Raw genomic sequence first — 15,656 nt, forward strand, 5'->3', positions numbered from 1 at the left:
ATGGATCAGAATCCAATTGCTAGAGACTCCGGGGCCTGTTTGATCAAGAGGCCAGGTGACTTAGCAGGATTCCCTGTCTAGGAGGTACTGGCTGGCTTTGGAGTGTAAGGGTTAAAAATGGCTGTCTTTCTGAGCCCTTTATCGTCACAGAAGGACAGACAGGCTTACTAGTTTCATGATGCTGAATCGTGTATAACATTTAGAGAAAGTTTAGACAAAAAGCAAACAAAAACTCACAAAAAGAAAACATGTCTTGGTTAGGGTTTTTATTGCTGTGATAAACACCATGAGCATAATCAACTTGGAGAGGAAAAGGTTTATTTCAGGTTATAGCTTAGAGTCTATCATTCAAGGAAATCAGGGCAGGAACTCAAGGCGGGAACCTGGAAGCTGGAACTGATAAGAGACCCAGGGAGGAGGGCTGCTTACTGGTTTGCTTCCATGACTTGCTCAGTCTGTTTTCTTATAGCACCCAGGGATAGCGCCCATAATAAGCTAGGATTCCCACATCGCTTATCAGTCAAAAATATGCCCTGCGGGCTGTTCTCGTGCTGGCACTTTCTCTGCTGTTGTTTTCTTTTTCCAAATAGCTCTGGTTCGTGCCAAGTTCACATAAAACTAGCCCTAGCCATCACGAAGCAGTTTTTAACTAAGTCCTAATTTTGCTAAGACTCACTTTTGGAAGTGATTAAAAGCCTAACAAAGTTGGAAAAAACACAAGCAACCATCTTGATTAGACACACAATTTTGTTTTTTAAGCTAGTTATTGTGAATGTTGCTATAAGTATCTTCAAATAAATATCTTCAGGGATTTTAATAACCTCCAATACAGGAATTGAATCTAAATTACAAACCTTGTACAATGTACCAAACTGAGGTCTCCTGTTTGTACATACTGTTCAACTACCAAGCCTTTTGCTGTTGTTACAAATCTCAGACAAAGCTCCTCACCACTTGGAGTTTTATCTTCTTTCCCCTGTGATCTTACAGGATCTGGGAGTTTGAGAAAGTTTTATATTTATCATGAGTCTGCCCAGCTATCACTGACTTTGAGCAGTGAGCACTCTTTGTAAAGAAAAAGCAGAGGAGAAAGTAGAAAGTAGCTGGAGTGCTCCATTCCTGACATGCTCCCCCTGTGAACCACAGTTTTAGACGTAGATGATATTTGATCCTTTATTCTACCATCCCGAGCAGAGGCCAGGTGCCTGTGGGAGGAATCGTCAGTCCATCCATTGTCTGCTCCTATTCTCTTTCACTTTTTATGAGAGTCACGACTTTCACATAGAAATAGCATCTTGTGGAGACTGTTGACCCACCCCGTCATATTCTGCTCAGTCCTGAGAAACAACAATGATTGCCATACTTTCAGCTTTGGATGAGTTTATTAAGTATGTAACAAGCCAAAGTAAAAGAATAAAGAGAAAAAAAAAAACAACAGACTATTGCTCATCATGTACTTGGAATATCCAGGGGAACTGACTGGGGATGTCTGTAGAGGTGGTGGGGGTGGGGTCTGGAGTTCCCAGTGGACTCCAGGGCAGACCAGGTTGAAGAATAAACAGCAACAGAGAGATAACATCATCAAATTGGATGCTCACAGCAGCTAACAGAAACTGTCTGTGGAAGCCGAGCAGTCAGCCACAGTTCACAGTTGAGTTTTCTCTCCAGCTTCTCCTTCCCATTTTACACCACAGGATAAACAATTGTAATATCTGTTTGTCATGGTTCTCCTTCTAGCTGTTCCCAAGGACAGGGTTCTCACATTTGGTCTGTTTTGTTCGTATCTCCACTCAGTCACTGGTTCAAAGGGCCAGGCCATCCTTAGAAAAGATGCTTTGGAGACATTTGGGCAGCATACTTGGGTTTAAATTTGGGGAGGGGTACAATCCTGCTCTCAGAGTCACCTTCTCAGTGGGCTCCCTCAGCACCTGACAGTTCACCATTGTGATGTACATTGTAAAAGTTGAGTTTTATTTAGGAAGGTAAATAAACAGGAACAGGAAGGACAACACAGAAAGTCAGAAGCAGAAGTATGGCAGGGCGTATACACAGAAGGGCAGAAGGGAGGGTGGGCTCTCTGAGCACTGTGCAGTTGATGGCTGGAGGGATGGGTGATGGACGGAATACAAAGGACTTCGAGAACAAAACCACCGGTGTGCTTACACGTTACACGTCTGATGTTATTTGCTTGTACTTTGGATTGAAAAAGTTCTTTTGAAAGTCTCCTCAAATAGACTTCCTACCTTGACTCCATGGTTGCTGTACCTGTGATTCTGAAAAGCAAGCAGAAAATCAGTGCTCACCATAGCTTGCTAAGCTTGGCCAACCAATCCTCTGGATAGCCCAGAACCTTGCTCAGACTATTCCAAGTGGGGAGGTCTAACCCAGCTAAGAGGAGGTTATGGGGCCCGCGAGATGGTTCAGTGGGTAAAGGCACCTGTTGCTAAGCAGCCTGAGTTCAATTCTGGGATCCACGTGGTAGAAAAGGAACCGACTCCAGCAAGTTGTTCCCTGACCTCCACATGCACCGCTCCATGGCTTACACTGAGGCACTGTCTCCCCCCAAAGTAAAATAAATAGAAGTGTAGCCATTTTTTTCAATAAAGGGGTATTTTTCCCAATACTTTGGTTATGCCTTTTCTTGGGAAGACAGAAATAAAATTAGTATTGCAAGCTGCATATCCCTTGCTCTAGATGCCTGAGATCAGCTGTAATTTGGGTTTCAGATGCTGGGATATTTGTCATCTATCTATCTATCTATCTATCTATCTATCTATCTATCTATCTATCTATAAAATGAGATAGCACAGGAATGGAATTAAAGTAAAACATTCAAAAATCCATCCAATTTATATAAATATTTCAAGATAACCTGAAGCAATTTTATGCAATATAATTCAAATATGTTGCAAGAAACAAAGTTTTCATGGTATGAGATTTTCCACTCTGCCATGTTGGTCTAGGTGAGGTACGACAGCAGAAATGAGCAGAGTCTTGCTTTCCCTGCACTTTTAATTTCCTGGAAATTTATTAGGCTAGATAAGGAGTTATGGAATTTGAATAAGAGGCAGAATCTTAGTGTAATAACTTAAAACTGAAATGTTAGCAGGGCAGTGGTGACACATCTGCCTCATCCTAGAGAAGTGGAGGCGGGTGGAGCTCTGTGAGTTCAAGACTGTTCAGGCATACATAGCAAGACCCTTCTTAACGTATCCTTTCAGCAAGCCACTTGTCACGCTTAGTTAAAAATAAACTGAAAGACCTCAAACTAGCCACAGAAGGTAAACTGACAGAATGTTACTTATTCATTTTGGGCCCAGCAGTAACAAAGGGTAGGTAGTAAAATTAAGGACAATGAATTCAGTTACCTGTATCTCTTCTCATACACTCATCCTAAATTTGGTGCACAAAGAGCCGTCTTTGACTGACTATAGAGTTAAAATGAAAAACAACGGAGTGAAAGAGCCATTAGTGGCTCTTTCTAGGTTGATGAGAGACAGTGGAGTATAGTTTCTACACCCCAAACTCACGTCATTCTGGACAAGATGAAGTTTTCATGCCTACTTCATGCATCAGTGGACAAAGACTCAATGTGGCAACTTCATTGTACCTCCTTCCCCACCTCTCAGTTGTCTACCTTGACCTCTGTCTGGTGTTCTAGACTCTGGTTGTACTTTCTTTTCAACTAGAGTTGACTTAGATTTCCTTCTAGTCTCCCCTCAGATTATTGAGAAAGTGTTTTAAAGGCATGCCCCCAACCTTAGGTCTCCTCATCCAATGACTTGGGGGAGTTTCTAGTTCTGTGGCAATTTTTAAAAGATTTATTGTTATTTATTATAATAATAATTGTTAGAGTATTATTAGTATTGATATTCATCAGAGAGAAGGTCAGAGCTTCACTCAGCACTCCTCAGAGAAGCTTCTTTCTTGCAGTAGATGGGAATTAATACAGAATTAATGTTCAGAGTCTGACTCTGTAGCATTCGGGTCCAAATGGGCTGTTGTTATCAAACCCCTCTCCTAAAGGCTCAGGGATCTAAGTGGAAGAGATGGCACAAAGCCTGTAAGTCCCTGAGGTGGCGCATGAGTCCAGGAAACAGCACCTTCCAGACACTGGAGAGCTCATACCCACATGAACCCACAGAGACTGTGACTGGATGCTTAAGACCTGGAGTGGTTCAAACCAGGCAAAATCCCAGCCCTGAGAAGCAGTAAACACCAGGTCACACCCCTAATCAAAAAGCTATTCACAGTTAGTACCTGCTGGGACGGTGGAAGTCAGTTTTCTCCAACAGAGTGTCACTGGGTATATCAGCCTTTCAGGACAGGCACCATGCCCAGGAGTAGCTGATCAACAGACTCGGTGGGTTTTTGTTCTTTGTTTGTTGTTGTTGGGGTGTGTGTGTGTGTGTGTGTGTGTGTATGCACCTTTTTGTTATCTTCCTCTCTTTTGTCTTGGTTTGGTTTAATTTGTTTTGATTTTCATTTTTTGGATTTTTTATTTTATTTTTCTGAGAGGGACAGAATCTGCCATTGAGTGGACAGAGAAGTGAGGAGGACCTGGGAGGAACTGGGGGAAGGAGAAGATTATGATGAAAATGTAAGAAAACCGAAATTTTAAAATAGAAAACTAATTAAAATATGTTTACTATTATTGTTTTTAATGTTTGTTTGTTTGAGACAGGGTCTCCTTGTGTGGCCCCGACTGTCCTAGAACTTGCTCCATAGACCAGGCTGGCCTTGAGTTCACAGAGATCTGCCTGCCTCTACCTTTGTCATCTTTATTACTTTTAAGCATGTGTGCTTATGTGTGGTGTGTGCATGTGACTGCGGGTGCCTGAGGAGCTAAGAAGAGGGTGTTGCATTCCCTGGAGCTGGAGTGCAGGCGAGCCCCTGATGTGAGTGCTGGGAGCCTTACTCCTCTCCTTCCCAGAGCAGCAAGGGCTCCTAACCCCTGAGCCATCTCTCCAGCGCTGTGGCAAGAACTTTTTGCTACAGCGCTAGGACTTTTAGATACTAAGAAATCTGGGGGTTTGCAGCGTGAAAACTCTGACTTTTCTCTTTATAGATAACAAATGTTGGCTGTCTTTAACATACACTTCTGCTCCAGGCAACCGTGAGCAAATCTGTAACCTGTTGCTCTCCATGGGTGAAAACTGACTGTCCCAAAGTGAACTTCGGGAGATCCAATGTGAATCACTGCTGCTTTCTCCACCTGCATCATGGGACTTTTTGAATCCTCCCTCCACTTTGACTTGTGTGGGCTTGCCCCATGATGAGGGGGAATTGTAGCATCTACCTGACATGAGGAAAAGTGACTCACCTCAGAGAAAAAAGAAAGGAAAGCAGAGGCTCTTACTTTATAAAACATGCTGTGGTTCCGAAAGATGAGGCGCATGTCTGCAACAAAATGTTGTACCAAGTGATATGCCTTATTGTTCAGCTTCTTCTTGATTTTGTCTAACCACATGTGTTCCTGGAGGGCTGGAAAGTCTTCTTTCCTCTGTTGTGGAGAGCACAGAAGGGGAGGGGGAGGGATTGCTGTCAGCATAGTTCTTAGTCAGCCTGCCACACATTCCCATGGTTGTGGATTCTGAATGCTTGCATCTCCATCCCTCTAACTCATAGGGTGAAATCCTAACCCTGGGCACACTGGAAGTAAGAAGTAAAGGCTTTGAAATTAGGTTATGAAGGAGCAGCCTCTGGGAGTTAGGTTAGTGCCCTTGTTAAGACTTTGGGAAATTCTCCCAGTCTCTTTTCACTATTTGAGGGAGCAGTCAGAAGTGAGTTGCCTGCCTTCTAGAAGACTTTTAGCCAGTTGTCATGGCACACACATTTAACCCTATCGTTTAGGAGGCAGAGGCAAATGAAATCTCTATGAGTTCAAGGCCTGCTTGGTCTACAGAGTGAATTCCAGGTCAGACAGAGATACAGTGAGACCTTGTCTCAAACAAAGAAGTAGAAGATCCTTACAAGAAACTAGGCTTTATCTACACCTTAGCCTCAGACCTTCAGTGTCCAGAACCATAAGAAACAAATTTATATTGTGCATACTGCCCCAGTCTATGGTAGTTTGCTATGCATGGCTTCCTGTGCAAAGACACTCAACAAGAACTGGCTTTGGGGAGCCTGGCTTGTTTAGATGCTCACCTTCCTAGACCTGGATCGAGGGGGGAGGAACTTGGACTTCCCACAGGGTAGGGAACCTTTACTGCTTTCTGGACAGGAGAGGAAGGGGGAGTGGAGGAGGGAGGGGGATAAATGGGAGGTGGGGAGGAGGTGGAAATTTTTAATAAATAAATAAATAAATTAAAAAAAAGAAGACAAGAGAAAGCCAACTTGTATCAGAATAAAATCATTCACAAGATTTCAGTTTTGCTGTTTTTACTTACTTCCTTTGGTTTGAGTTTAAAAAAGACACTTTTTGAATGGCAATAGACAGTCAAGAGAAGCAGCTCACATTTCTGTAAAAGATGAAAGGCAATCTAAGTGGAAGGCAACTTAGGGAGAAAAGGCCTGCTTAAATTCCAAGATTTAACAAATGACTCTGAGACCTTTGACCTCTTTGAGACAAATACTAAAGGTAGCTAGCTACTCCCTGGAGTATGAATTTCATGCTGGGTCACGTGATTAAAGCACAGCACAATTTACCTTGGTTCTGTTCCTTACCCTCTGTGTGACCGTGTTCCTCTACCAACCAACCAACCAACCAACCAACCAACCAACCAACCAACCAACCAAAAAGAGAGACCTTCAACTTCACACTGACTCACCAGCTGCTCCTCAGGCAACATCTTCCTCTTCAGGACCTCAGATTCCGTATGAAATGCTTGGTTTTCTTGGCACTTTGCCTGATCCTTTATCTTGCAGAAGACACAACTCCATGGGCCACTGAGAGATCAGAGATAAAGTGAGCAAGGGCAGAGGCTGTGGACCAGCCCCCATTCCTGTGGCTGATAAAGACCTCTGTTCAAGAATGGCTTCCACCTAGCAATCAACTTCACTCCTGGAGGACACTGGACTGGCTTTCCATGTGGGTTTAATAGGTAAATATAACCCCTACTATTAATAGTGAATGTCGTGAATGAGGTGGTATCCAAGGAAGTAATGGATTCCTATTGACCTTAAGACTTGGAGTTTCCTTCTGAGTATTGAAAGCTTGACAATAAGCCATGTTTGGTCATCACAGTGAAGTTAATGCCTTAAGCACAGGAGTCTTGAACCTTGATGAGCCAAACAGACAAGAGTTATAGTCAGAAAACCAGAAAACAACCCCTGCTTCTCAGTTTTGCTGAGTAAGCATAGCAAAAGCTACAGGTATCCTTTCTTCTGACATTGCCCAGTCTGCAGCTAGAACCTGTCTTATGAAAACTTCTTGGGAAGGAAATATACTGATGGTGTCAAATATTTTCCATTTTATTCCACATGCTGGATAATTTTATGTCAACTTGAGTCCATGGAAGAAGAAACTTCGATTGGAGAAAATGCCCTAACTAGATTAGCCTGTGGAAAAGCTTATGGTGCATTTTATTGGTTCATGATTGATATGGGAGATCCAGCTCACTGTGATGAGGAATATTCCTTTATACAGTGTAAATATATATCTTGGTGATAGGTCTTATAAAGGAGGTAATTGGCCAATAGCTGGACAGGATAAGGTTAGGCAGGAGAACCAGACTAAGAACACTGGGAAAAAGAAGGGTGGAGTCAGGGAGTCATCAGCCACACAGGGAGAGGAAACAGGAGATATAAGATAAAAGAGAGGGTATGCCATGTGACAGAATTTAATTAATATGAATAGGCTAATTTAAGTTGTAAGAGTTAGTTAGTAATAAACCTGAGCTATTGGTGAGCATTTGCAATTAACAATAAGCCTCAGAGTGATTATTTGAGAAGTAGCTGGTAGAACAAAGCTGATTGCAGTTCTGATGATAAACTCTGCCTACACTGTGGGCTGTGTGAATCCTGAGCAGGTGGCCCTGCGTGCTATAAGAAAACAGGCTGAAGGAAGCTATGGGAAACATGCCAGGAATCAGAACTTCTCTATGGCCCTTGTATCAAGCCTTGCTTCCCGGTTCCTGCCCTGACTTCCTTGGAAGGTGGGTGACAAATTGTTAGATAAAATAAAGTCTTTGATTCCCAAGTTACTTTTGGTTGTGGTGTTTTATCACAGCAATAAAAATTTTGACTGAGACAGCCCAAGTTTCATTCATTTTAATGACAAATCTTAACAGTACTGGCCTCTTCTCGTCCATTCAGTGTGTTTTCAAGATGCCCATTACAAGATGCTCCCGGTGGGGAGCTGCATGTGGGCAGAGTGAAAGAATTGATTCCTTCTGTGCCTTGATATCGTGTCTAACTAGCTAGAAGAAGTAGTTTCCAATAATCTTCTGAGATGGTGCCCTGGGTGCAGTGGGTGGTGCTATGACTCCTCCTGTCACCAGAGGACAATGTTCTCTTAGAGGCTTTCCAGGAGACATCAGTCCCTGGGTCACAGTAGATTCATCCACACCATTCACAGAACCCGTCCAATCCCTTTTCATCCTCTTGGAATCTCACATTCTGTCTCTGCCCAGAGATATAGTTAAAGCAAAGGGGTGCTTTAGTGGGGGTGGGGTGCTGACACACGGAATTTCCAGTTCTCATGCAGTGCTCTGCAACCCAGGATCAACTAGTCTGATAGAATGCTGGGGTGGATTTCTGAAGGCTTGACAGCCCAGCTTTATCAACTTTGTAATTCTGTAGTGGGAGAGGTCAATGCATGGTTAAAGCCAACAACTGCTCTGTGGTGCTATCACCCCAGTGGAGCACATAGGTGACATGGAGGGACACTTCTTTCAGGTAATCACTTTCCATTAATTATTTCCTTTAATCTTCTGCTATGAATGCTGAGAAACAGCTCTGGATACATTTGGATCTTGAGACTAAGAGTCTTGTTCTCACTGTATCAAGACATCTTCAACTGGAAACAGCAAACCAGCAGAGAGAGAGAGAGAGAGAGAGAGAGAGAGAGAGAGAGAGAGAGAGTAGGAAGTGTGCCCTGAGGAGGAAGGGCCAGGGGTGGGGACAGGGCTGTCTTACTAACCTCTTGTTTTCCACAGGTGGGATGTGGCAATTCTTATGATAGAATTTTCTACAACTATCACAAGGACACAATTTCCGTCGTCTGCCGCATACCATACACTGTTTTGAATTTTCCAGCTACAAGAAGAAATGTTGCAGAAATCATCAAGAGCAGTGTGACCCCAGAATGTTAGAACATGTGGCCTTTGCCTAAACCAAGGTGGTCCAGAAATTTCTTTACTCTAAAGGAGACTTCAAATATTTACTTTATGTGTGTGTTTTTGAGTGTATATACGTGCAGTTGACTGCAGAGGCCAGAAGTTGGAATTTTATCCCTTGGCCTTGGATTTGCAGGTGGTTGTCAGCTGCCATTGGGTGCTGGGAACCAAACCTGGGTCCCCTGGGAGAGCAATCAGTGCTCTTTACTTTCTCTATATCTCACCAGTCCCTCTCCTCAAAATATTAAGGACTAGTACTAAACAGAGTTGTTAGAAAATGTCATTCTGATCTGAAACGAAGTTCAGAGAATTGCTGGGATTTGTCAGACTAGAAAAATTTACATTGTGAAAACAGCAATTCTGACATGAAAATAATAGAAACAATAACAACCTAAATGCCCTTCGACCAAAGAATGGATAAGGAAAATGTGGTACGTTTACACAATGGAGTACTAAACAGCAGAAAAAAAAATGACATTTTGAATTTTGCAGGCAAATGGATGTAGCTAGAAAACATCATTTTGAGTGAGGTAACCCAGACACAGAAAGACAATAATCACATGTAGTCACTCATAGGTGGTTTTTAAACATAAAGCAAAGAAAACCAGCCCACAAATCACAATCCCAGAGAAACTAGACAACAATGAGGACCCTAAGAGAGACATACATAGATCTATTCTACATGGGAAGTAGAAAAAGACAAGATCTCCTTAGTAAATTGGGAGCATGGGGACCTTGGGAGAGGGTTGAAGGGGAGGGGAGAAGTAAGGAGGGGAGCAGAGAAAAATGTAGAGCTCAATAAAAATAATTAAAAAAGGAAAAAAACCCCAAGAGTAATAAAAAAGTTGAATTAAAGATAACCTAACACACTTCCTGCTCTTCCTGCAGGGGTTATTCTCCCCGGATACCGCCTCTCTCTCCCTGTCCCTTCCCAGCTTGCACCCAGAATCCTCCCCCCCTCCCCCTTCCTCATCCTCCCGTCTTTGGGGCCACAAAATCCCACAGCTCAGCCTGTTTGGGCTCTGGGGACCCGGAATTGAGTGCACCCAGGCCGGTGGGAGGTCCCCTCCTTCATTTGACTGCCCGGAGCAAGGTAGGCCTTTGTCTGAGAGCTGCTTGGCCTGCAAGGGGACCTGAAAGTCTGCAGGAGGATCCATCGTTCTTTGGGGTGAGTGAGGAGTGAGTGCCCGAACCGCGGCAGCTGCCCGGAGAGGGACCACCGACTCTCCACAACTCCCCCTGCCACCAGCACACTTCCTGCTCTTCCTGCAGGGGTTATTCTCCCCGGATACCGCCTCTCTCTCCCTGTCCCTTCCCAGCTTGCACCCAGAATCCTCCCCCCCTCCCCCTTCCTCATCCTCCCGTCTTTGGGGCCACAAAATCCCACAGCTCAGCCTGTTTGGGCTCTGGGGACCCGGAATTGAGTGCACCCAGGCCGGTGGGAGGTCCCCTCCTTCATTTGACTGCCGGGAGCAAGGTAGGCCTTTGTCTGAGAGCTGCTTGGCCTGCAAGGGGACCTCACAGTCTGCAGAAGGATCCATCATTCTTTGGGGTGAGTGAGGAGTGAGTGCCCGAACCGCGGCAGCTGCCCGGAGAGGGACCACCGATTCTCCACAACTCCCCCTGCCACCAGCACACTTCCTGCTCTTCCTGCAGGGGTTATTCTCCCCGGATACTGCCTCTCTCTTCCTGTCCCTTCCCAGCTTGCACCCAGAATCCTCCCCCCCTCCCCCTGCCTCATCCTCCCGTCTTTGGGGCCACAAAATCCCACAGCTCAGCCTGTTTGGGCTCTGGGGACCTGGAATTGAGTGCACCCAGGCCGGTGGGAGGTCCCCTCCTTCATTTGACTGCCCGGAGCAAGATAGGCCTTTGTCTGAGAGCTGCTTGGCCTGCAAGGGGACCTGAAAGTCTGCAGGAGGATCCATCGTTCTTTGGGCTCAGCCTGTTTGGGCTCTGGGGACCTGGAATTGAGTGCACCCAGGCCGGTGGGAGGTCCCCTCCTTCATTTGACTGCCCGGAGCAAGATAGGCCTTTGTCTGAGAGCTGCTTGGCCTGCAAGGGGACCTGAAAGTCTGCAGGAGGATCCATCGTTCTTTGGGGTGAGTGAGGAGTGAGTGCCCGAACCGCGGCAGCTGCCCGGAGAGGGACCACCGACTCTCCACAACTCCCCCTGCCACCAGCACACTTCCTGCTCTTCCTGCAGGGGTTATTCTCCCCGGATACCGCCTCTCTCTCCCTGTCCCCTTCCCAGCTTGCACCCAGAATCCTCCCCCCCTCCCCCTTCCTCATCCTCCCGTCTTTAGGGCCACAAAATCCCACAGCTCAGCCTGTTTGGGCTCTGGGGACCCGGAATTGAGTGCACCCAGGCCGGTGGGAGGTCCCCTCCTTCATTTGACTGCCCGGAGCAAGGTAGGCCTTTGTCTGAGAGCTGCTTGGCCTGCAAGGGGACCTGAAAGTCTGCAGGAGGATCCATCGTTCTTTGGGGAAGAGATGGGCAGGCGCCAATGCAGGAGCTCCTCCAACAACATGAAAGGCAACATGACATCACCACAAGCCAGACATCCCGAAACAACAAGAATTGAACACCCTACCCCAGAAGATATAGAAGAAACCGACATTAAACAGTACTTTATAAAAATAATAGAGGACCTTAAACAGGAGGTAAAAAACTGCCATAAAGAAATGGAGATGACAAACAAAAAGGTAGACGAAATAAATAAATCTCTCAAAGATACCCAAGAAAAACAAGAAAAACAAGAAAAAGCAATCAAACAGGTAAGGGAAACAGTACAAGACCTGATAAATGAAATGGAGGTATTGAAGAAAACACAATCTGAGGGACGACTGGAAATGGAAACTCTGAGTAAACGAACAGAAACTTCAGAGACAAGTATTTCCAACCGAATACAAGAGATGGAAGAAAGAATCTCGGACTCTGAAGATACTATAGAGGAAATAAACTCACAGATTAAAGATCTAAACAAATCTAACAAATTCTTAACACAAAACATTCAGGAAATCTGGGACACCATGAAAAGACCAAACCTAAGAATAATTGGGGTAGAAGAAGGAGAAGAATTACAACTCAAAGGCCCAGAAAACATATTCAACAAAATTATAGAAGAAAACTTCCCCAACCTAAAGAAGGATGTTCCTATGAAGGTACAAGAAGCCTACAGAACACCAAATAGACTGGATCAAAAGAAAGCATCCCCACGCCATATAATAATCAAAACACAAAACATACAGAATAAAGAACAGATATTAAGAGCTGCAAAGGAAAAAGGTCAAGTAACATATAAAGGGAAACCTATCAGAATTACACCTGATTTCTCAATGGAAACCATGAAAGCCAGAAGAGCTTGGATAGATGTGCTACAGACACTTAGGGAACATGGATGCAAGCCTAGACTATTATACCCAGCAAAGCTTGCATTCACCATTGATGGAGAAAACAAGATATTCCAGGACAAAAACAGATTTAAACAATACGCAGCCACAAATCCAGCCTTGCAGAAAGTAATAGAAGGAAAATCACAAACCAAGGAGTCCAACAACGCCGACAATAACTCAGGCATCTAGCGACCCTTCACCAGCACAACTAGAAGAAGGGAAACACACAAACTCTACTACTAAAAATGACTGAAGTTAACAACCACTGGTCATTAATATCACTTAATATCAATGGACTCAATTCACCTATAAAAAGGCACAGGCTAAGAGACTGGATACGAAAACAGAATCCAACATTTTGCTGTTTACAAGAAACACACCTCAACCACAAAGACAGGCACCTACTCAGAGTAAAGGGTTGGGAAAAGGTTTATCAAGCAAATGGCCCTAAGAAACAAGCGGGTGTGGCCATACTAATTTCCAACAAAGTTGACTTCAAACTAAAATCAATCAGAAGAGATGGAAAGGGACACTTTATACTCATAACAGGAAAAATCCTTCAGAATGAAGTCTCAATCCTGAATATCTATGCCCCTAATATAAAAGCTCCCACTTATGTAAAAGAAACACTTCTAGAACTCAAGGCAGCCATCAAACCACACACACTAATAGTTGGAGACTTCAACACTCCTCTCTCACCAATGGACAGGTCAATCAGACAGAAACCTAACAGAGAATTGAAAGACTTAATGGAGGTAATGAACCAAATGGACTTAACAGACATCTATAGAACATTCCACCCAAATAGGAAAGAATATACCTTCTTCTCTGCGGCTCATGGAACCTTTTCGAAAATTGACCATATACTTGGTAACAAAGCAAACTTCCACAGTTACAAAAAAATATTAGTAACCACCTGTGTCTTATCGGATCACCATGGATTAAAATTAGAATTCAACAACAATGCTACCCCCAGAAGGCCCACAAACTCATGGAAACTGAACAGTCAACTACTGACCCACACCTGGGTCAAGGAAGAAATAAAGAAAGAAATTAAAGTCTTTCTTGAATTTAATGAAAACAAAGACACAACATACTCAAACCTATGGGACACAATGAAAGCAGTGCTAAGAGGAAAGTTCATAGCACTAAGTGCCCACTTAAAGAAAACGGAGAAAGCACTCATTGGTGACTTAACAGCACACCTGAAAGCTCTGGAAAAAAAAGAAGCAGACTCACCTAGGAGAAGTAGAAGACTGGAAATAATCAAACTGAGGGCAGAAATCAACAAAATAGAAACACAGAAAACAATCCAAAGAATCAATGAAACAAGAAGCTGGTTCTTGGAGAAAATCAACAAGATTGACAAACCCTTAGCCAAACTAATCAAACGGCAGAGGGAGAACACGCAAATTAACAAGATCAGAAATGAAAAGGGGGACATAACCACAGACACAGAGGAAATTCAGAAAATCATTAGATCTTACTACAAAAGCCTGTATGCCACAAAATTGGAAAATGTAAAAGAAATGGACAGTTTTTTAGATAAATACCATATACCAAAGTTAAACCAGGACCAGGTAAATGCTCTAAATCGTCCTGTTAGTCGCGAAGAATTAGAAACTGTTATCAGAAACCTCCCTACCAAAAAGAGCCCAGGACCAGATGGTTTCAATGCGGAATTCTACCAGAACTTCCAAGAAGACCTAATACCTATACTCCTTAAGGTATTTCATAATATAGAAACACAAGAGTCACTGCCAAATTCCTTCTATGAAGCTACAGTTACCCTGATACCTAAACCACACAAAGACTCAACCAAGAAAGAGAATTACAGGCCAATCTCACTCATGAACATGGACGCAAAAATTCTCAATAAAATACTGGCAAACCGAATCCAAGAACACATTAGAAAAATTATCCATTACGATCAAGTAGGCTTCATCCCAGAGATGCAGGGCTGGTTCAACATACGAAAATCTATTAATGTAATCCATCATATAAACAAACTGAAGGAAAAAAACCATATGGTCATCTCATTAGATGCTGAAAAAGCATTTGACAAAATTCAGCACCCTTTTATGATAAAGGTCTTGGAGAGATTAGGGATACAAGGGTCATTCCTAAATATAATAAAAGCTATTTACAGCAAGCCGACAGCTAACATCAAATTAAACGGAGAGAAACTCAAGGCTATCCCACTAAATTCAGGAACACGACAAGGCTGTCCACTCTCTCCTTATCTCTTCAATATAGTGCTTGAAGTTCTAGCAATAGCAATAAGACAACATAAGGGAATCAAGGGGATTCAATTTGGAAAGGAAGAAGTTAAACTTTCATTATTTGCAGATGATATGATAGTATACATAAGCGACCCCAAAAACTCCACCAAAGAACTCCTACAGCTGATAAACTCCTTCAGTAACGTGGCAGGATACAAGATCAACTCCAAAAAATCAGTCGCCCTCCTATACACAAAGGATAAGGAAGCAGAGAGGGAAATCAGAGAAGTATCACCTTTCACAATAGCCACAAATAGCATAAGATATCTGGGAGTATCGCTAACCAAGGAAGTGAAGGATTTATTTGACAAGAACTTTAAGTCTTTGAAGAAAGAAATTGAAGAGGATACCAGAAAATGGAAGGATCTCCCCTGCTCGTGGATTGGGAGGATCAACATAGTAAAAATGGCAATTCTACCAAAAGCAATCTATAGATTCAATGCAATCCCAATCAAGGTCCCATTAAAATTCTTCACAGAGATTGAGAGGACAATAATCAACTTTATATGGAAAAACAAGAAACCCAGGATAGCCAAAAAAATCTTATACAATAAAGGTACTTCTGGAGGCATTACCATCCCTGACTTCAAACTCTATTACAGAGCTACAGTATTGAAAACGGCTTGGTATTGGCATAAGAACAGAGAAGTTGACCAATGGAATCGTATAGAAGACCCGGATCTTAAACCACAAACCTATG

The 15,656-nt window shown here is 43.4% G+C and overlaps 1 protein-coding gene across 1 annotated transcript in view; it reads right to left on the bottom strand.

Moving 5' to 3' along the window:
* Positions 1-1,950: 1,950 nt before the first annotated feature.
* Positions 1,951-15,656, bottom strand: part of LOC119821947 (nuclear autoantigen Sp-100-like) — a 74,477-nt gene continuing 60,771 nt past the window's right edge. Inside the window, exons 17-21 of the mRNA XM_038341034.1 lie at positions 9,086-9,201; positions 6,774-6,891; positions 6,393-6,464; positions 5,360-5,503; positions 1,951-2,273 (exon numbers count right to left, since the gene is read on the bottom strand). Of these exons, the coding sequence (XP_038196962.1) occupies positions 2,181-2,273; positions 5,360-5,503; positions 6,393-6,464; positions 6,774-6,891; positions 9,086-9,201 (543 nt within the window). The 3' untranslated portion in view covers positions 1,951-2,180. The remainder of the gene's footprint in view (positions 2,274-5,359; positions 5,504-6,392; positions 6,465-6,773; positions 6,892-9,085; positions 9,202-15,656) is intronic.

Source organism: Arvicola amphibius, chromosome 8 (assembly GCF_903992535.2).
Source record: "Arvicola amphibius chromosome 8, mArvAmp1.2, whole genome shotgun sequence".
In the NCBI taxonomy this organism is placed as follows: Eukaryota; Metazoa; Chordata; class Mammalia; order Rodentia; family Cricetidae; genus Arvicola; species Arvicola amphibius.